Genomic DNA, 22,758 nt, shown 5'->3' with positions numbered 1-22,758 from the left:
TATGCCAGGTGAGCACGCTACCGCTTGAGCCACATCCCCAGCCCCTATAAGGAACTTTTAATGTTATTGCAATTCCAGGGAACATTTTTGAGTATTTTCATTTGTGTTCCATTTATTTATTTTTTTAATTATTAAAATAGTACATTTAAGAAATTTGATTTTTCTACTTATTTGATTTTTATATTAATGAGTATTTGCAATTCTTTCATTTTAGAATTTTTTTCTTTTTTTAAAATTGTATTCCTCTAATATTTATATATTTATATCTATATATTTTTGTTATATATTGTTTAACAAGTCATCCCAAAGCTTTGTGACTAAAACAATAATAAGTAGTATCTCAGACAGTTTCTGTGAGTCAGGAATTTGGGAATAGCTTAATGAGGTGTTTGTGGTCTTGGTCTCTCATGGGATTGCAGTGAAGATATTTACTGAGGCTGAAGTCATCTGAAAACTTGACTGGAGCTGGGGAAACTGTTTTCAAGATGGCTCACTTATATAGCTGGAAAGCTGCTTCTGGTTTTTGGCACTTTGTCATGAGAATCTCTCCACGGGACTGCTTGAGTGTCTTAATGATGTGACAGCTGACTTTCCCCATAGAACATGATCCAAGGGAGTAAGATAGAAATGATAGTGTATCTTATGACCTAGCCATGGAAGTCACATACCATCATTTCTATTGTGTTCCATTAGACTTGAGGATAAACCTGATACAGTGTGGGAGGGGACTATAAAAGGTCATGAATACAAAAAGGTGACGGTCACTGGGTCAGTCTTAGAGAATGACTATCGTATATCATATGTATAATCCCATGATTTATTGTCTCTGAATGTTAATTCTCAGAGACATCATAGTAGGCAGAATGTCTAAAATGACCTTTGAGTGATGTTGTGCTCTAATCCCAGGAACCTGTGAATATGATGAGATGTCACTTCTGTGATTATGTTATGTGGTACAGTGACTTTTAGATAGGGAGAGTATTCAAATCTAACTACAAGAACTGTCAGAAGCAGTGCTTTCTCTGGTTGAGAAGAAGAAGAAGACAAAAAGATTCAAAACATGGGGAGAACTTGAGATGCCATTTGCTGGACTATGTGAGAAGGAATTAGGTGGCCTTCAGGACCTGCCAGGGGCCCTTAGATGCCAGCTAGAAAGAGACTGCACACCTATAACTGTAGAGAAGTAGATTTTGCGAACAGTTTAACTATTATGATTTGGATGTGAGGTGTCTCCTCAAAGAGCTTCTGTTAGATAATGCAGGAATTTTTAGAGTAAAATGATTACATTAGAGAGCTGTAATCTAATCAGTGGATTAATCTATTTGATTTGAATGGATTATTGGGTGGTAACTGTGGGCAGGTGGGGAGAGACTGTAGTTTGTAATTCAATGGAGGTTATATATCTTGTCTCTAGATCTTTGTACTTTCTCTTGGCTTCATTGCTACCATGGCCTGAGCAGCCTTCCTCTGCCATGTACTTCTACCACGATGTTCTGCTTCATCTTAGGCTCAGAGCAATGGAGTCGGCCCACCATGGACTGAACCTTTGAAACTGTGAGCCCAAATATGCCCCTTTAAGTTGTTTTTGTCAGGTATTTTGAGCACCATGACACAAAACCCACTAACACAAAAAGTGGTAGCAGGAGTGGGGATATTGCTGTGACTAACCTGACCATATGGTTCAGAAACTTTTGGAACTGATTTCTGGGAGGACTTTTGAAAAGTTTGAATATGCAGGCTAGAGAAGCCATAGAATGTTGTAAGCAGAGCTAATGGGAGTTTTGATGGGAGCTCAGAAGATCAGAATGCTGATAAGAATGTGGACAATAAAAATTGTGCTGATGAGGTTTCAGAGAGGATCAAGGTTTTCATGGGGAATTAGAGGCTAATTGTTTTATATTCTGGCAGAGGACTTGTGCACATTTTGCCCATGTCCTGAGAATTTCTGTGAGGCTCAATTTAAAGGTGATGGACTAATTAATCTGAAGTAGGAAATTTCAAGGCAGCACTGCATTCAGGCAGTGACATGGGTATTGCTGGTGCCTTTTAGCCTTGTGTCCTGTGAGAATTGGGAGCAGAAAGCAGAGGATAAAGATTTTAAAAACTTGCAGTTTGACTAGAAAAGAACATGTAAGATGGGTCAAGGAAGATGTGGTGGCTGAAAAGATCACCACTACTAAAGAGAAGCTAAGTACTTTACACCAGAGACAATAGGAAAGATGCCTTGAGGATATCTCAGGAATCAGGAAGACCCTAGCTATAATAGACTCAAGGGTATAAAAATGAAACTTCCTTTGAGAAGAGAACTTGGGACAGGGTCTTGCACAGGGTTGTGTAGAAAGTTATTTCCCCAAGGTTCATTTCACCATGCTCTGCTCCCTAGGCACTCAGAGGAGCCATGGTCCAAGGGGACCTGGCTACTGCTTGAGCTGGTGGCAGGAATGCTGGTTCTGCAGGAATGCAGGATGGGATGCTGGAGCTAAGGGGTTGTTAAGGCTTCCTCTGATTTTTCGAAGGAATACCTGAGAGGCGAGGAGAATTGAGGGTTGGAATCCCTATGGGCAGCTCCTGAGAGGGAGATAACTGTGAAGCTTTGGGAAGAAAGCTGAAGCAACAGTGGAGATACCTAGAATTAAAAGATGCCAGTAATGTGCAACTTCTGTTGAAGAAAGGTGCTGGCTGCTGACAGAGAGAGGCCATATGGGTTATATCCTGCAAGGCTGATGAGGTGGGGCTGCCCAGGCCCTTTAGAGATTGCATCTCCCCACCATGTATCCCAGATGCTGGGCTTCTTTGCTCAGATGTGTTTCAGTCTTGCATTGGTGCCGTTCCTTCTTTATATGCCCCTATTTCTTCCCTTTGGAATGGGAATGTTAACTCTGTGCCATTATATATTGGAAGTGTGTAATTCGCTTTTTAAATCTTTTTTTTTTTTTAACTTTTTAATAGGGGCTCACAACCAAGAATTTGCTTAGAACAACTTTTGAACAATGCTGGAACTGTTTATTAAGACTATAGGGACTCTTGGAGGTTGACTGAATGTGTTTTGCACTGTGAAGTGGAAATGAGTTTTGGGGGACCCTGGGGCAGAATGTTATGGTTTGGGTGCAAGTCATCTCCCCAAAAAGCTCATGTTAGACACTGCAGGAATGTTCAGGGATAAAATGGAAGCCATGACCTAATCAGTGAATCAGTTCATTGAATGGATTAATAATTTTAATCATTTACTGGGTGGTTACCATAGACAGGTGGACTGCGGCTGCAGGAAGTAGACTACTGAAGAGCATACCTTTGGAGGCGTATCTTGTCCTTGGCTCCTCATGCTCCCTCTGCTTTACTTTGCCAACCCCTTCTGTCATTATGTTCTGTCTTACTTTAAGCCTAGAGCAATGGAGTTGTTTGACTGGACTGAAACCTCTGAAACCATGAACTCAAATAAACTTTCTTTCTCTAAGTTGTTCTTGTCAGGTATTTTAGTTATAGTGATAAAAACTTAACACACTTACTGAGTTTGGAAGTTGATATTTCTCCCATCCTCCAGATAAGAGATCAACTCAGCTGATTTTAGCTTTATGAGATGTTGAGCATAGAAACTCTGTCAAGCCCTTCTGGATTCTGGCTGACAGAACTTTGAGATAATAAATGGGTGTTGTTTCAAGCTGATAAATTTGTGGTAATCTGTTACAGAGCAATAGAGTACTAATAGAAGCATCAATGGAGGTGTCCTTTTGTGTTGTATGGTCTTTGTTTCTAGTTGAAAGGTCAAGACCTAGGTCTGGAAATGATTGAGGGAATAAGAACATATCTGAAAACATTCTGCTGTTACTTTTGTAGTTACTTTTCTCTGATTTTAACGTAAATTCTCTATTTATTATCAATTTTGATCTATGTAAATTTCACTGAATCTTGGTATTTCTGCATATTAAGTTTCAGCACCATTCCTTCAATGTACAGATTTGCTTTGGGATTGATTCTCCTACTCTTAAAAAAGGTAGAGGTAGGATGCCAGAGTTCTGTGTAGTACCCTAATTAAAAAAATTATATATATATATATATATGTGTGTGTGTACATATATACACACACACACATATATATATATATATTATATTTAGTTGTCAATAGACCTTTTTAAAATTTTTTATTTATTTATTTATTTATTTTTATTGGTTGTTCAACCATTACAAAGCTCTTGAAATATCATATTTCATACATTAGATTCAAGTGGGTTATGAACTCCCATTTTTACCCCAAATACAGATTGCAGAATCACATCGGTTACACATCCACATTTTTACATAATGCCCTGTTAGTAACTGTTGTATTCTGCTACCTTTCCTATCCTCTACTATCTCCCCTCCCCTCCCCTCCCATCTTCTCTCTCTACCCCATCTACTGTAATTCATTTCTCTCCTTGTTTATTTTCCCATTCCCCTCACAACCTCTTATATGTAATTTTGTATAACAATGAGGGTCTCCCTCCATTTCCAAGCAATTTCCCTTTTCTCTCCCACCTCATGTCTCCGTTTAATGTTAATCTTTTCTTCCTGCTCTTCCTCCCTGCTCTGTTCTTAGTTGCTCTCATTATATCAAATAAGACATTTGGTATTTGTTTTTTAGGGATTGGCTAGCTTCACTAAGCATAATCTGCTCTAGTGCCATCCATTTCCCTGCAAATTCCATGATTTTGTCATTTTTTAGTGCTGCGTAATACTCCATGGTGTATAAATAGAACTTTATTTTACTTATTTACATGTGGTGCTGAGAATGGAACCCAGGGCCTCAATGTGCTAGGCAAACACTCTACCACTGAGCCACAACCTCAGCCCAGTACTGAAATTTTTTTTTTCTGGGAACAATTCATATTATAGTTTAAATTTTTTTTCCACATTGGCAGGATTATCTGAGGCCCACATAATCACAGGAGATAATAAGGCAGGGATTATAAACTCCACTGCCTACAAGGGCCAGACATGTGACAGATGTGCATGAAATAGTGAATTATAAGACTTAAATGCTTCTTTAGTGTATTTTATCTGCTGAAAACTGTGGCAAACACCCATTTTTATCACCAATGGATCTGTAGATCTTTGAAGGTGGGTCTTGTTTAAGCTGCAGTCAGGTCTAGGTCTGCCTCACTTGCAGCAATGGCAATGGGAAAGTGAGGGAAAGACTTCAGGTGGGCATTCCTTCAAAATAATCTGCTGACATGATTTATTTATCCTGCCCAGAGGTTTGGAAAACAAGATACCTAGGTTTCTGTCCTAATACAGGATTTTATTAGCATTTATGGTTGTATTATTTTGAATTCTTTACTTACTCCCTAACTTAGAAATAAACATCCTTCTCTATAATGTTCTCTAGGATCTTTCATATGGCAAATACTCAGTAAATGCTGTTTTATGAACGATTTTTTCATTTACTTGAATACCAAGATTTTTGATAACTATTTAATTTTTCTTAACTGTAGCTTGGGCTTGTCATTTCCATGTCTCCTGCTTTTTTCCTGCCCTGTTCTCTCCTTCTCTTTCTCCTTTACTTAAAAAAATAGCAGTTATCAATATTAAATAAGATGGAATTGATGGAGAGAATCTAAGGTATAAATTCTTCCACATGCTGGTGTAAAGAGATTTAAGTTCAAGGTTTCTTTCACAAGGCTAAGTACAACCTAGCCTGAGATTCTTTGCTTTTGCTTTTAGTTTGAGGATTTAGAGTCAAGTTATTTTTAAAACAAATTCTGTAGGTTTTAAGATCTAATCATATTTGTACGTAATTATAAAGTGAATATAAAAGTAGGTGCTGGGAAGGGAAGTCATTAAAAACATAATAGTTCCCACAAGCTGTCTTGTCTCAGATCCTAGCCGGACAGTCCTTACATTTTCTTCTCCAACTATAGGCGTGGCAGATGCCCCCATCTCGAGTGTGCAGAAAGTTAGCTTGGTGAGATTTCTAGGTTCTTAAGGGTCCAGGTTTCATGTTCATCTCATATTTAATCTAAGATTAGAATGAGAAGGCTTCATTTATTCCTTAGTACAATTAGACTTTTCTTTTCTATAGATGATTATTTTTCTCTTCCTTGCTGATGCTTGAGATGTCTACACTACTGATTTTCTTTCAGTTCTTTTATATTTCTCATGTAGGGGTGTTGAAACTTTGTCTCTAACTATATGAAGCTAATTGTATTTTACTGGTATTTCCTGTATGTGAATGTTGTATTCACTGAGTTTCCAAGAAGCACAGAATTTAGACTCTTCTGGTTTGGTATGACTTCTCTTTCTAACCACTATTGGGGCTGAAGCTGAGAAGTGAACACAACTTGATGTGGTGTGGGTGCTAGAATTCAGGGCTAAATTGTCTGAAAATAAAAAATATTAATTTGAGATATTTTGACTCATTAAGTAAACCTGAAAAAATAATGAAATTTTGCTCCAGGCACCTCATAAGATTGCATATAGCATAAAACTTTTTTTTTTGAGTCTAGAAGAGAGGAAAAATATGTGAAGAGAATATAAAGCATTAGAAATTAGTTATAAAGTGTTATTATCCAAGCTCTAATCCAAGCTCAAAATAAAGCCCAAACACACCCAGAGAGCTTTTAATGTTATTCACATGATATTTTACTTTCTCTAAGACTATACTGAATTAGTGCATAAAAATAATGAAGTAGGGAAAATGCCACTTGTTCTTAACTTTTCAGATTAAAAACATTTTCTTTAAAGATGGAATAGTACATTAATACCTTATATTTTCATGGTACTTGATGCTTCATTGAACATTTATATATATATATCATCCTAGTAAAAATGATGGCTTATTTAAACTTTCCACTAAAAAAAAAAAAAATCACAAAGAGTTTTGCAGGCTCATTAATCTGAGAACATATCTAAAACCCAGTACATAGGTAGTATGTGTAGAAAGACCAGTTTTCAGTTCCTCCATTAGTTCTCACTCTGAAGTATAAGTATTTCTTTATTTTGAAGATCCAGTTTAAACTTTTACTGACAAAAAATTCCCTTGCTCTGATATCTGATGAGTAATTTGATCCATGTTGTTCCTAGTAATAAGAGTCCATGATAAGTTCTTGGATATCTTTAGTTTCCAAAGCAGGATATGTAAGATGATCTCTTAGGTTGTGGGAAGAAAATATTAGAACTTTTGTTAGCATTTCAATCTAGCAAGTGAAATTTGCTTTAACTAACAATCTATGGGTTGATCATCCGTGTGTCAGACTATCGTTTATTAGTTTTGTCTATAAGGAAGGGTCACAAAGGGTTGACAGAGGCACATTGATTTCAGTAGTTTAGGATTAATATAGAAAACAACATGGCAACAACTTAAATGGATTATTTGGTAAGCAAATAACTTCAGAATGTATAGAGTAGTCATTGTAGATGATTTGAAGTTTCAGGAATTAAATTACTCAATGTGGGAGAATGCTATATATTTAAAGTACAGATGTTTCTAACATGGCCCAGATCATCATATTAGTTAGATTCTTTTTCAATAACAAAATACACAAACAACCACTTTTTTTTCCATGTCTCTGTGTGTGCTATTGAGGTATAGATGTTATCAGGAAAAATATAGTCTCAAAAAAAAAAAGACTTCTTGAATATTAAATAATGTATATGAGGTAATTTCCTAGGGTGGTAATATTTTCACTTGATAAGAATTTAGATTGCACATCTGGAGCTGAGGGTATAGCTCCGTGGTAGAGTGCTTGCTTAGCATATGCAGGGACCTTAATTTGATCCCCAGCATCACAAAACAAACACAAATCATAGATTGCATATGTGTATGTGCATCTATTGAAGTTCATCAAATGTTAGAATTAAGATTTCTATATTCCACTCTTTGTAAAATCTATCTGAAAAGGAAAAAAAGAATCTTAAACATTAAATTCTACTTAATGATGTGCATGCTGAACTGTGGGGGAATAGTATATTGTTTTTGACTTACTTTGAAGTGCATAAAAAATAAAACAACCTAAGACGAACTGATAATGGATAGAGGAATGTTACATGTATAGTAAAAATGGTATTTTTAGAGTCTAGGTGGTAGGTATGTGGATGTTTCTTATAAAATGTCTTCCAAGTTTTCTGTTGTTTTATCCTTATGCAATCTGTAGCATCCCAGAAGTTGATATCAGATGTGCAAAGAGTACTTCAGGAAGTATCAGTTTTGCTTATATTTTTTTATAAAAACCTGTCAGGCTATTTAGTGTTGTTATAGCAAAATACCTGAAGGCTGGGTCCTTTATGTATAGGTGTATTTGGCTCAGAATTCTGGTTGCTAGAAGATCCAACAGCATGGTGCTCTCATTGTGGCTTTGTCAGTTAGCTTTTTCTCCCTCTGACTAAAATACCTGACAAGAACAATTTAGAGGAGGAAACATTTATTCTGCCTCATGGTTTCAGAGGTCTCAGTCCATGGTTGGCCAACTCCATTGCTCTGGACCTGAGGTGAGATAAGAACATCATGGTAGAAGGGCATGGTGGAGGAAAGTTCTCAGCTCTTGGTAGCTGGGAAGCAAAGAGAAAGTGAGCTAGGAGCAAGGGACAAAATATAAACCTACTTCTCCAGCTATACCCTTCTTGCCTGTAGTTACCATCCAGTGAGAAGTTCTTTCAAAGGATTGCTCAATCAAATTGATTCATCCACTGATTAAGTTACAGCTCTCAGATCATAATCTAATAATTTCACTTCTGAACATTTTGAACATTCCTGCATTGTCTACATAAGCTTTTGGGCAATACCTTATATTCAAACTCTAACAGTGGTGAAACTCACCCCAGAGGCTGCATCACAATAGGGTGGAGAAGCAGGAAGGGAAATGGCTTTGTGCGGCAGTAGTAAAGTTTATGGGCAAGGCTTGATTAATAAGAACCTCCTCTTATAAAAACTTACTTACTCCACGAAAACAACATTAATCCCTTCTAAGGCAGTGCCCCAATGACCTAAATACCTTTCTCGTTACATTTTTTTATCTGAACTACGAAACACAGAGGATGATTTGAGTGACCATTTTCACAGTTCTTCCAAGGATGTTACATAGAGTACCAATCTGGATGCATAGGGGAGAAGTTAATTCATTATATATAATGGATGTTCTAGGGTATTAGGGGTTAATTCTGTCCTGGTTAACTATTTCCAGGTTGTTGGATTGTTTTTGTGGCAAGTCCCTAAAATGATTTTCTTTTACTTATAGGCTTTATACAAATAATATTTGTTTTTTAGATTACAGGGCCACCAGGCTGTGGAAAAACTCAGTTTTGCATAATGATGAGTGTTTTGGCTACATTACCCACCAGTATGGGAGGATTAGAAGGAGCTGTTGTGTACATAGACACAGAATCAGCATTTAGTGCTGAAAGGTAAGATATTTAATTATTTTCCATTATAATGCTTTACTTTAATAACATATACAATGTGGAACATTAATAAATAGGTTAATATTTACCTTTTTTTTGAAAAAGAACTCTTTTTGGTAAGAGTTTTCCTTTTAAAATTGACACAGGACAGTTTTTTGTTTTTCTCTCTTTCTTACTGGGGTAAGTGGGGTTCCTGGGTCAGCTGTCTTGTGTTTTGAAAGTTGGTAAGAAAGAAGGTAAAGAAACAGGGAAGAATTTAAGTAAAAAATGAGGAAGATAAAAAACTAAAAAGGAAAAAGAAAATAGATAATTTGCCTTATAAGTAATTTCTAGTTGGAAGTAAAGTGTTGGTGAATAGATATGTCTGAGCTGGGATGCTTATGCATTTGGAGATTGATGTAGTTCTGTTCTCTTGCATGCTTTCTTCTGTGCATGAGTGTGCATATATGTATGTGTGTGCGTGCATGTGTGTATGTGTGTGTAGTGCTGGGAACTGAACCCAGGGCCTTGCACTTGCCTAAGCAAGCACTCTTAACATTGAGCTATATCCCCACCCCAATTCTGTTCTCTTAGTCAAGGTATACTATAGAGTTCTGACTCTTTCTAACCATGTCACTATGAATCAGATCTCTCTTTTATTTCTTTATAAAGAGTACTATTCAGATCAAAGTGGACATGGCCAGATAAATTCCAAATGAATTATTTTGCCTAGAGCTTAATACTTATCTTTCAATATATTTCCTGGTTATCTGTTCTGTCTGAATATATGCCACTGATCTGTCAGTTCTTTGGGTTTGTATTATATCTTTCTATTTTCAAAGCCAAATCCAGTGACTGGTACATACTAACTTTCCAGAAAATGTTTGATAAATGAGTGAACTGGCAGGTGTTACTCCCAGATTGTGAAATCCAAAGGCTATTTCTTAATAAAAGGAATGAAGATTCCTTGAGAAATGGCTGAATCTGGCTCTGGAGCAGGTGTTTTTCTTTTTTTGGGGTAGGGGTGGTCCCTAGGGGTCAACTCTAGGGCCTCACACATGCTCTTCCTCTGAACTACATCTCCATGGAGCAGGAAATTTTTAAGTTGAGTTTTTTTTTTTCTTTTTAAAAAATTTTTAATTGATTTTTTAAAAAATAAATAACAGTGGAATGCATTACAATTATTATTACACATATACAGCACAATTTTTCATATATCTGGTTGTATATAAAGTATGTTAACACCAATTCGTGTCTTCATACATGTACTTTGGATAGTGATGTCTATCACATTTCACCATCCTTGCTAACCCCCTGCCCCCTCCATTTCTCTCCCACCCCTCTGCCCTATCTAGAGTTCATCTATTTCTCCTATGCTCCCACTCCCTATCCCACTATGAATCAGCCTCCTTATATCAGAGAAAACATTCGGCATTTATTTTTGAGTTTGAAACATGTCAGATAGCAAGGAAGCTATAATGGACTATTTGATCTCTAAAAGATTTAGGAATCAACATGAAGAGCCTCTACTGGCCAAAGATGAAACAAATTGAGCATCAATAAGAATAATAATGTCAGTGAATCAAAACATGAAATATTTAAATCCATGCATCTATAATTATATTAAGAGATAAAATTAAAAAGCTTCTGCATAGCAAAAGAAGCAATGAGCACAGTGAAGGGAAAGATTGCACAATGGGAGGAAAATCTGCCAGCTATTCATCAGGCAGAGGATTTATATCCAGAATATATAATGAATTCAAAATATTCATACCAAAAGAACAGTAATTCATTTCTCAAGAGTACAAATGGCTTATAAATACATGAAAAATGCTTAACATCTCTAGCCATAAAGGAAATGCAAATAAAAACTACATTGAGAGTCTGTCTTACCCAGTCAGAATATCTGTTATCAAGAAAATAATAACAAATGCTAGTGGGGATGTGGGCAAAAGGAACCCTTACACACTGTTGGTAGGAATCTAAATTAATAAAACCACTATCGATAAGAGCATGTAAGTTTCTTAAAAAACTAAAATGAGAACTATCATATGATCTAGCTTTACCACTACTGGGTATATACCTGAAGGAAACAAAACCAACCATAAGACAGATACCTGGATACCTACGTTTATTACAGCACTGTTCATCATAACCAAGCTATGAAATCAGCCTAGGTGCTCATCAACAGCTGAATGGATAAAGGAAGTTGTGGCATATTTATTTACACAATGGAGTATTTGTTCTTAAAGAAGAACAAAATTATTTCATTTGCAGGAAAATGAATAGAACTGGAGGTCATCATTTTAAGTGAAATAAACCAGACTCAGAAAGACAAGCATTGTATGTTTTCTCTCATGTGGAATCTAGAATAATAAAAAAAAAGATGATATGAAAGTAGAAGTGGAACTATTAGGGAAGGGGAAGGAGACCTGGGGAGGAGGTAGAGAGGGTAAGAGAAGGCAACAGGGAGGGTGGATACAATCATAGTATGTTCTATGGTTATACACATGTATGAAATTTTCATAATGAAATGCATTATTTTTATAACTAACATGTGTTAATAATTATAATAAAAAGAGATGAAAAGGAACTAATTGATTACCATTGGAGAATTTTGGAGAAGCAACTTCTTATTTTAAAACTGTATGGAAAAAGTTTTTTGGGGGTGTGGGGGTACCAGGGATTGAACTCAGGGGCGCTTGACCACCGAGCTATGTCCCCAGCCCTATTTTGTATTTTATTTAGAGACAGGGTCTCATCTCACTGAGTTGCTTAGCGTCTTGTTTTTGCTGAGGCTGGCTTTTTACTTGTGATCCTCTTGCCTCAGTGTCCCAAGCTGGTGGGGTTACAGGTGTGTGGGATTACAGGTGTATGCCACTGAGTAATAAATAAAGAAGGAATGTTGGATTATCTCCAAATTACAAACTCTTAACAATCTAATGAATCTCAATATTAAACATCAAAGACTGCTAGAATCAAACAAAAACAACATCATTGGAGTATCCCCCATGGAAGAACAACCAAACATGAATGTGATTAAGGTGTCTACCAACTACCAGTTTACAACATATATACAGAAAGGAATGTGTTAAACTATTCTAGAGGGATGCAGTTAAATTATTCATGCAGTTAACAAAATCTGAACTACCGGAAATTATAGAATAAGCAACCTGGTTTCTTTAACAAATAAATTGTAAGATTAAAATAAAAAAGGAGGAGGAACCTTTGAATTAAAACAGGTTTAAAAGATGTATTGATCAGTTGCAATGTGGATTTAGAGAAGAGATAGAACAGAGAAATATGAGAAATATGTTTTAGTCAGTTTTAGTCAGTCTGGTTTAGTATTGTCATCATTTTGTGCTTACAAAGTAAGCCTTTTAACATGAATGAAAAAGTGTTTGAAGGATTAATATGAGGAAGGATTAAAAGATTCACATATATAGAATTTTGGGTTAAGTGATAAAAGTGGGAAATTATTTTTAAAATTTTTTTTTATCAAGGAGGAAGTAGTTTCTATTCCTAGTAGCAAAATAAAATAAAAATTAAAAAAAAGAAAACAGGAAGAATAAATAAAAACTATTTGAGTTTAAAATGCATTAAAAGGAAAAAAAAAACAAGAAAACCTTGTGGGTGAAGGTGATATACTTAAAAGCACTTTGGAAAGATTAGTTATATTTTTTTAAAGCAGTATACTAACTAGCTTATTTTATATGTCCTTTAGAAAATAATCTAAAATATTATGTTAATTATGCTCATTCATCACAGACTGCATTTGTATCTCCAGAGGGTTTAACAGTTAGATAATAGTGTAGTGTAGAGTTGACCCCTGGGGGACTTGGGGTCTGCTTTGGGAAAAAGGAAATGCTAAGAAGGCAGAGAGTTCTGAATGTCCTTCTTCTGATTGAATCTGAAAAGGTCTGTTTTTCTTTGTTTTACATATTGGATTTTTACTTAAAATTTGATGTTGTCTTAGTTACCATATGCTTTCATATATCTTGAGAATCTGGATAAATAGATTAATTCAGTGACCCATCCCCATATTTTAGCCTATGGAAATTTTGGCAACCATAAGAATTCCATTGCACATGAATTGAATAAATAATATATTATCCTTAGTAGAGATAACTGGAAAAAATGGAACTGGGAGTTAAGAATAAAAATAAGGAATAGCCTGGCATCATGGTGCATTCCTGTAATCTCAGCTACTCAAGAGGCAGAATTGCAAGTTCAAGGCCAGTCTGGTCAGCTTAGTGAGATTCTGTCTCAAAAAAAGAAAAGAAAAGAAAAAAGATTGGGGATATAGCTCAGTAGTAGAGCACCCCTGGATTCAACCACCAGTACCACACACACACATACACACATACACACACAGAGGAAGGTAATATGGATAGTAAATAGTAATAGAATTTCTTGGGGGGAAAAAGCTTTGAGGAAAAAAACTTTGAGGAAAAATAAAATAACATGGATAAAGGAAAATAAAATTTGGAACTGCAAATGAGAATAGTAGGGTAGATAGTGTGAGAAAAAACTGAAGGATCTGGGAAAGCAAGAGATGGGACCAAGAACTCTGGAAGGAAGACTGGAATTAGGAGGTAGAAATGGACATTCCTGAGTTACAGTGAAATCAGAAAAGCTTTGAGAATGGGGAAGAAAGAGTTCAGCAGGGGAGGAAGACATTATTCAAATAATCACTAAAATATAAAATTGAATGTATTATAACTAAGGATGCAAAGGAGAAATACCTGTTGTTTTTATATTGTGGGGGAAGCACTAGCTGAGCAGCTGAATTAATTTTGTGTGCATGTCACCTCTTGGTACCAAGTGGCTTACAGATCTTGCTATCTAATTTCTACAAGACTTTAGATTGTTACTCTTTCTGAATCAGGGTGTATAGATGAAGGCATGGTCAGCAGTAATAGTGGCCAGTCATGACTTTGGCTGATTCTGAAGTTAGTTCCAGTGTGGTCTTAGGACCCCCGACCTATTGGTTAGTTGGTATTAATCTAGGATCTTTGACCCAGAGGGCAGCCAATAGGAAGATTAGGCCCTTCTTACTGTTTGTTGTGGTTTCATGAAGTCTGGGTAGATTTTCCTCAGCCCTGTTCCATCTATCTTATCATTTGTGAATCTGGATAAATTATGGGGAAAGAGACGTGAAAAAAATTCTATGATAGAAAGTAGAAATTAGTCATGAGTACTTTTACGGTTAACAAAACTTTGGAATTTTCTACAATTCAAGGAACTTATAGATTGACATTATATTTAGTAATACAGATTGAATGAATGAACAGGAAAATAGTACATATGTATAAGAAGCTTTGGAGAAGCCATAAACTCATATTTCAGCTTATTTATGATGCTATATTTCAACTATGATTTTGGAATTTTTTTTTTACATGAAACATTTTATTTCAAGTTAGTGTGTGTTCACAAATGAACAACTCTTATATTTTCTTACATATAAGAGTTGTGAAGTTACATGGGGAACTAATAATATTAAAAAAGGTTGGGCTGGGGATGTGGCTCAAGTGGTAGCGCGCTCGCCTGGCATGCGTGCGGCCCGGGTTCGATTCTCAGCACCACATACAAACAAAGATGTTGTGTCCGCCGACAACTAAAAAATAAATATTAAAAAAAATTCTTTCTCTCTCTCTCTCTTCCTCTCTCACTCTCTCTAAAAAAAAAAAAAAAAAAAAAGGGTTTTTGCTCCTTAAATGACACGCCTTTTGATTCTGGAACTGATCAGGAAAGAAGTTCATCTATTCAAAACTAGTTAACACGTTCCAGAACTGGAATCTTTAAAATGCATTTTAGTTGTCAGGTTCAAATTAAGGCACAGTCATCTTCAATGTGAGGTTTAGTGGGTAAGAAAAACTGAAATGTGGCTTCAAACTTCTTTTAAAAAGAGTAGTGCTTTTACACAGAGACAAAACGCACACAAATACAGTTATGTCGTACTAGACAAAGACGTCATAAAAATACATTGGAGAAAAGATAGCCTCTTCAACAAATGGTGCTGGGAAAACTGGAAATACATATGTAGCAAAATGAAATTAAATCCTCATCTCTCACCCTGAGCAAAACAACTCAGAGTGGATCCAGAACTGACACCCTGCCCCTAATAGAAGAAAAAGTAGGCCCAAATCTTCAACATGTTGGCTTAGGAACTGATTTCTTTAACAAGACCCCTAAAACACAAGAAGTAAAGTCAAACAGCAATAAATGGGATGGATTAAAACTAAAAAGCTTCTCAGCAAAGGAAATCGGTAATGTGAAGAGAGAACTTACAGAATGGGAGAAAATCTTTACTATAAGCACCTCAGATAGGGCATTAATCTCCAGGATATATAAAGAACCCAGAAAACCTAACACCAAAACCACAAATACCCAATCAATAAATGGGCTAAGGATCTAAACAGACACTTCAGAGAAGAAGAAAAACAATTGATCAACAAACATGAAAAAATGTTCATCATCTCTAGCGATTAGACGAATGCAAATCAAAACTACACTGAGATTTCATCTCACTCCAGTCGGAATGGCAATTATCAAGAATATAAGCAACAATAAATGTTGGTGAGAATGTGAGGAAAAAAGTATACTCATATATTGCTGGTGGGGCTGCAAATTGGTGTAGCCACTATGGAAAACAGTATGGAGATTTCTTAGAAAACTTGGAATGAAACCACCATTTGACCTAGTTATTCCACTCCTAGGTTGATAACCAAAGAACTTAAAACCAGCATACTCAGTGATGCAGCCCCATCAATGTTTATAGCAGCACAATTCACAATAACTAAACTATGGAAGCAACTGAGGTGCCCTTCAACGGAAGACTGGATAAAGAAAATGTGGTGTATATCAATAATGGAATATTATGCAGTCTTAAAGAAGAATGAAATTAATGGATGGAGCTGGAGAATATTATGCTAATAAAAAAAAACAATCCTAAGGAAACAAAGTCTGAGTGTTTTCTCTGATAATGTGGATGATAATTAACAATAAGGGGAAGGGACTAGGGAAGAATAGATACTTTGGATTAGAAAGAGGGGAGTGAAGGGAGGGAAGGGGTAAAAAGGATAGTAGAATGAATCAAATATTATTACCCTATGTGCATACATGATTACATGACTGGTGTAACTCAGTATCATGTCCAACCAGAAGAATGAGAAGTTATACTCCATTTATGTATGATGTATCAAAATGCATTCTACTGTCACATAATAGATAATTAGAACAAATAAAAAAATTATTAAAAAGAGTAGTGCTTCTAACCATTTCTGAGGTTTTCTACCACAACAAATCCTTCAATTGTGGGATTGATTGCTAACATTATTTGTTAGGAATGATGGCTCTGGACAATGCGACAGTGAGAATAGATGTAGGACTATTGAATGTTATTTAATATAAGAGGTTAAGTTGAATGACAGGGAAGGAGAATTTGGGAGGTTGAAGAGTTTTCTCTCAAGAAGTTTCTGCTAGCAATTGGTTTGCAAATGACTTATCAATGGAGGAGATTTTAGAAATAAAGGTTTTAGTAGGTTTTCAGGGATATTGTTTTGGGAGTTTGATGGGGCATAAGTAAAAAGGAGCTGTGTTTACAACATAGCTGTTTAGAATGACACTACCTCCATTGTCTAAATTAGTGGTTCTCATTTGGGGACAAAGATAGGCAACTTTTCCCCCTAGCTAGCAAGTCTTTGGGACTTTGTAGACGGAGTGCAAGAATAAATGGTTTTTAAGATAATAAATGGGTGGGGCACAGGGTGCTGTAAATTCTGTAATAGGAAGAGTTGTTGAGATGAGAGAATTGAGAGGCACCTGCTCTAAATAACATTTTATAAATTAGAACATAATTCAAATGCTGTAAGTGGCATTCATCTTACTTGATCCATATAATTGCATTTTGAAGTAGGGAGGGTGGGTATTATGATATCCATTTTATTTTATTTTATCTTTTGGTACCGGAGATTCAACCCAGGAACACTCAACCACTGAATCACATCCCCACCTCTTTTTATATTTTATTTAGAGACAGAGTCTCATTAAGTTGCTTAGAGCCTCACTAAGTTACTAAGGCTGGCTTTGAACTCGTGATCCTTCTGCCTCAGTCTCCCAATCCTCTGGGAAGGTATGTGCTACCATGCCTGGAGTTGATGTTCATCTTAGAAATAAGGAAAGTGGTACTCAGAAGTCATGTGATTAACCTAAGATCATAGAGCTAGTAAGTGAGCTCAGAGGTGAATTCGTGTTCTCTTTCCACTAAACTAGGATTGGCAAAAATAATTGACTTTGAGGGAGGATCTGGATAGTGTTTTCATTTCTTCATTCAACAACACCTATCAGACATTATATCTTTTTTCTGTTCTGTTATCTTTATTTAATGGTATCTTGTTGAACAGAAATTTGCAATTTTGAACTTGTCTTATGGTTTTGGTTTTTGGATCTTAAGAAGTTTTCTCTCTTGGGGCTGGGGTTGTGGCTCAGAGATAGAGTGCTCGCCTAGCATGTGTGAGACCCTGGGTTCAATCCTCAGCACTACATAAAAATAAAGAGATAAAATAAAGGTATTGTATCCAACTACAACTAAAAAACAAATATTTTTTAAAAAAGTTTTCTCTCACTATTAGGCAACAAAGTATTATCCTTCATTTTTAAAGCATATATTTAGTTTTATCTTTCATATTAGTGGTTTTAATCCATTAGAAACCTATTCAGGATGGTTTTATTTTAAATTGTGATTTAAACTGCCACACTTATCTCCAGAAATATTGTACACAATATTTTATTTTTTGGTACTGGGAATTGAACCCAGGGGTACTCATATGTTCTAATACACAGTGTTTTGAAAGTCTTCATCAACACTTTGTTTTCTAGTTTTTTAAGTTTTTGTCATGGGGAAAGTTGACATTTCATTTTTTAAACTATTATGGACTAATAACTTTTCATATGTTCATTGTCTGTTTATCTTTCTTAGGCAAATTATGTAGAAATACACTTTACCCTTTTTTCTTTTTCTTTTTCCTTATGGACTTACAGAAACACGTTGTATTTTGTAGATATTAAAGAATATAAGATTTTATTTTAGTCTGTCATTTATGTTTTAACTTTGGTTATATTATTTTTTGTTATCTATGTTTTTTTGTTGTATTCATTCTTATAGCTTTTCCTTTATGGCTGTAATTCTTACTTTTTTTCAGGATCTTAAACTCTTTAGATTATATTGATTGATGTTTATCATGTTAGAAACAGGGATTTTAAAAAATATTTAATTATTCAGTAGAAACACAATAATAAATGTGTAATATGTTAATACGTTGCATCAGGCAGGACTCCATCAGAGAAGTAGAACCAGTAGAGTATATACATAAAGAGATTTATTGCAGGGAATAATTGACTTTTGCAATTGCAGAGGCTGTCTGAAATATACAAGGCAGGCTCTCAGGAAGTGCTGAAAGCCAGGTTTGAAGTTGTAGTCCATGGGTAGAATTTCTTTTCTTTCTTTTTTTTTTTTTTAAAGAAGCCTCACTTTTGCTCTGAAGGCCTTTCAAGTTATTGAAACAGGCCCACCCCAATTATATAGGACAATCTCTTTTACTTAAAGTTAGCTATTACCAACATTGATATCCATGAACTCTCTTTACAGCAATACATAATGGTCAACTGAATAATAGGTAACCATACCCTAATAAGTTGATTCATAAAATATTCATCACACATATTTTTATGGAAAATAGATTTTCAAAGCTTAAAAATGAGAGAAAAGATTGCAAATCTTTTTTAAAGTCTGATAATAGAAGACTATTGGATTCTAATGTGCTTTGCATTCAGTCTTTGGTAATATGTTTTTTTGTTGGAAAAATATGAAGACGATCTGACCTCACACAGATACGTATTTGGGAAAGTGAAGAATATTTTATAGTCTTTTCAGACAATTATAGATTTCCCTCTTTGATACTAACCTAAGACTTTTTTCTCTACCATTCTTTTTAAAATTATTATTTTATGTATTTATTTTTATGCAGTGCTAAGGACTGAACTCAGTGCCTCACATGTTAGGCAAGCATTCTGCCACTGAGCTACAGCCCCAGCCCAACTAAGCTAAGACTTGATGAGTGATAAACTTTGAAACTGTATTAGTGAATTTTTCCTATTTTATATTAAAATCTATTTGATCTGTTTTGTAATTTTAGTGGACATTTACCTGTACATGATTTTATAATATTAAGCATTACTCATTTGGAAAATATTGGTTCACTGAGTATAGAAGTCTTCTAAATGTGATATATTTTATTATTCACTCCCAAAAGTCTCTCATCAGTATTTCCACTGATTTCAGTAAGAATTAAATAGTGGGAAGCATCAAACTCATGGTGGAAGATAGAAAAAATTCTGATTTTTCATTAAAAAAAACTTTTGAGTTTTATCATTGACAACAATTACTATCATGGTTTCACTGGAAGTGTAAAATCATAATTTGGCATTTATTCATTCAAGGAAAAATGACCTTCATGGAAAAAGTAACTTTTTTTGTTCACAATTCAGTTATACAGGGTTTGTCCTTAAGACAATTTCCTATTATTCTCCCTCTTGCTTCTGGTGTTCCATCTACTTATTTTCCTTGCTTTTCCTCAAACACATCAGGTATCTGCCTGCATCTGGACTTTTGTACTTGCTATAGTTCTCTAGTCTGATGTGCTGTCCCACTGGATATTTGCATGGTTCATTTCCTCATGTCTTTAAGCCTAAACTGCAAATGTTACTTTATAAATGAAGCTTTACCAATCCCCCTACATATAATCATATTTGCTTCCAATGGTTACATTTCTGTTCCCTCATTCTGCTTCTCTTTTCTTTAGAGCACTTATTACATGGCATGTAATATATATTTGTTTGCTTCTTTCTTAGAATATAAGCTCCATGAGGGAAGGATCTTTCTTTTTCTTTACTTTTTCTCCTTCCTTCCTTTCATTCTTTTGTATTGCCATATCCTCAGCACCTAGAACTATGCCTGTAGGTCCTCCTCAGTAAATATTTGTGGAATGGATGAATCTTTATCTTTCCTTTCAAAGGATTTTTTAATAAAAGGTAGCCACTAGATGGCAGTGTTTTCAAATTTTATGTAATTAATGCCTGGGAGTAAAAGATAAGCTCTTTTTTGTTTGTCCTAAAGAAAAAATTCTTTGTGGTGAAGACTATAAGAAATTAATGTGATTAATATGAGGCATATAGAATACTACATTTGTATTTGTTTTTTTGACATTTAAATTTTTTTGTTGAATAAAAATAATTTAGTGAAACTTACAGAGAATTGCAGCATATTGGTAGGTAAATAACCATTTGATATAGTTATTTAGAATGGTAACTGTGAATAAAGATAGTTCATGTCCATTGACCATTATTCCTTCCAAAAAGCCTTAACAGAATGAGTAGCAGCAATAATTTTCAGAAATCTTCACCACTCAAGCCAGTAGTTGAAATCTATCATGCTGCTAAAGAGCAGAAAATTATTCATGCCTGTCAGCCATTGAGTTATTGTTACCAATGAGTTAGGTACTCTCCATCTTGTGCCTGATCAACTACTTTGAGAAACTTCCATGGTTCTGGTAGTTGTTGCCATACTATCCTAATAAAAATTGGTAAGTTCCAAGCATGAGAGCTTTTTAGATGTTATCTCTGACTAGCACGAAACTCAGCAAATGGTTGCCCTAGTTTAGAAACAAACAAAACAAAACATTTCTACCAAGCCCTTAGCATTTGCCTGTTCTGCTTTTGCCAGTGCCATCTCTTTTCTTCCCTCACTTGACTCATTTCCTTCTTCTATTTTAAACCCTATGCTTCTCTCAAGCACTTCTGAATGGTTATGTGATTCATTTTGTTCTCTTTAAACCTCTTCTGCATAATTCTTACTCCTAAAGTATTTTTTTGTGCTTTCTGTTCAATAAAATTATGTTTTTTTCTTTTCAATTTTGTCAACACTTTTTAAAAAAAGTTGTTGACTAGTTTTATTTCTCTCTTTTCCTGTTTTAGGGTTTTCTCTTTTGTTTCTGATTATTAATTATTATTATTATTATTATTTTGTTTGTCTCTTTAAAGTTATCAGCCTTGCAATTCTAGCTGTTTTGGGTGAAAACACTGCTCTTTTGCACTTTTTTGTTTCTAAATGGAACATAAAATATAGGAATGTTTTAGTGTTTATTGTCTCTCCACTCTGTCCCTTTGCATGCTAAGTAGTATGACTGATAAAGTGTCATTTTAAATGGGAGACAGTTACACTTAAAGAGTTATATTTTTAACATTTGAAATCAGAAGCATTTGTAATTTCTCGTGACGCTCTCCATTTCTTATTCTATTAATAATAATTGCCTATTTCCACTTGTCACTCTTCTTGGTTGGCCTGCTCCCCATATGTTAGATGTAGCTTTGTGGTCAGAATTCAGTGTTTAGAAATCACTTATTGTTTACTTAGAAACAACTGAATAGTATTCATTTGTTTAGATAATAATTTTCTGTTTACCAAGAAACTATTGGATAGTATTTATTTGAATTAGGTTTTAATGGAGAAAACATTTTTCTGGAATAAGATATAGAGACTTACTGATGTCTGATTATTAGGATGATAATATGCCATCTATGTTCAAATGTACTTTTTTAATTCAAGAAAATGAAAGCATTTTTCTTATTTAGAAATATATCTTCTAGTTGTTGATAAAATATTATTTATAAAAATATTCCTAGAAATATAGATCTTGGAGACATTGTTCTTTGCTCAAAATTAGAGAAGACCTAAAAGTCCTCACTGGTCTCATGTAACCTCTGATAAGTGCTCAAAAGGAGAGCTTACATTCAAAACTTGTATTTTAAGCTATTTTGCTTATGTCTGCTCTATCAATAAGGTTTATAAGCTTTCCAGTTCTTATTAGAGTCTCAGTAGTGTGATTAAATATATTGACTGTTTTTTTCCCTATAGACTGGTTGAAATAGCAGAATCCCGTTTTCCCAGATATTTTAACACTGAAGAAAAATTACTTTGGACAAGTAGTAAAGTTCATCTTTATCGGGAACTCACCTGTGATGAAGTTCTACAAAGGTGTGTTGTCTAATATTTTGACAGTTTTGTAATGCTTTGAAGATGTTTTTTTCATGTTTTAGCTTCTGAGTAAGAACAAAAAATTTTTACATATGCAAATTATGGGCAATAATTATTTCATTTTTTAATTTTCTGTAGCCTTTGAAGGACTTCTTTAAAAATGAAAAAAATATCAATGAATAAAATGTTTTAGATATCACATAAGTGGTATAATGTCTGCTGTTTCATTAACAAATTACCTCAAAGTTTATCAGCTTAAAACAGCAAACATAAGCTGGGCATGGTGGTGCATGCCTATAATCCCAGTGGCTTGGGAG

At 34.9% G+C, this 22,758-nt stretch overlaps 1 protein-coding gene across 1 annotated transcript in view; it reads left to right on the top strand.

The window, feature by feature from the left end:
• Rad51b (RAD51 paralog B) overlaps positions 1-22,758 on the top strand; it is a 574,557-nt gene that overhangs the window by 22,629 nt on the left and 529,170 nt on the right. The window contains exons 5-6 of the mRNA XM_076848311.1: positions 9,236-9,372; positions 22,322-22,441. Coding sequence (XP_076704426.1) covers positions 9,236-9,372; positions 22,322-22,441 — 257 coding nt within the window. The remainder of the gene's footprint in view (positions 1-9,235; positions 9,373-22,321; positions 22,442-22,758) is intronic.

The sequence above is a fragment of the Callospermophilus lateralis genome, chromosome 3, assembly GCF_048772815.1.
Source record: "Callospermophilus lateralis isolate mCalLat2 chromosome 3, mCalLat2.hap1, whole genome shotgun sequence".
NCBI lineage: Eukaryota > Metazoa > Chordata > Mammalia > Rodentia > Sciuridae > Callospermophilus > Callospermophilus lateralis.
The sequence above is the reverse complement of the archived record's forward strand: the minus strand, read 5'-3'. Positions and strand labels throughout refer to the sequence as shown.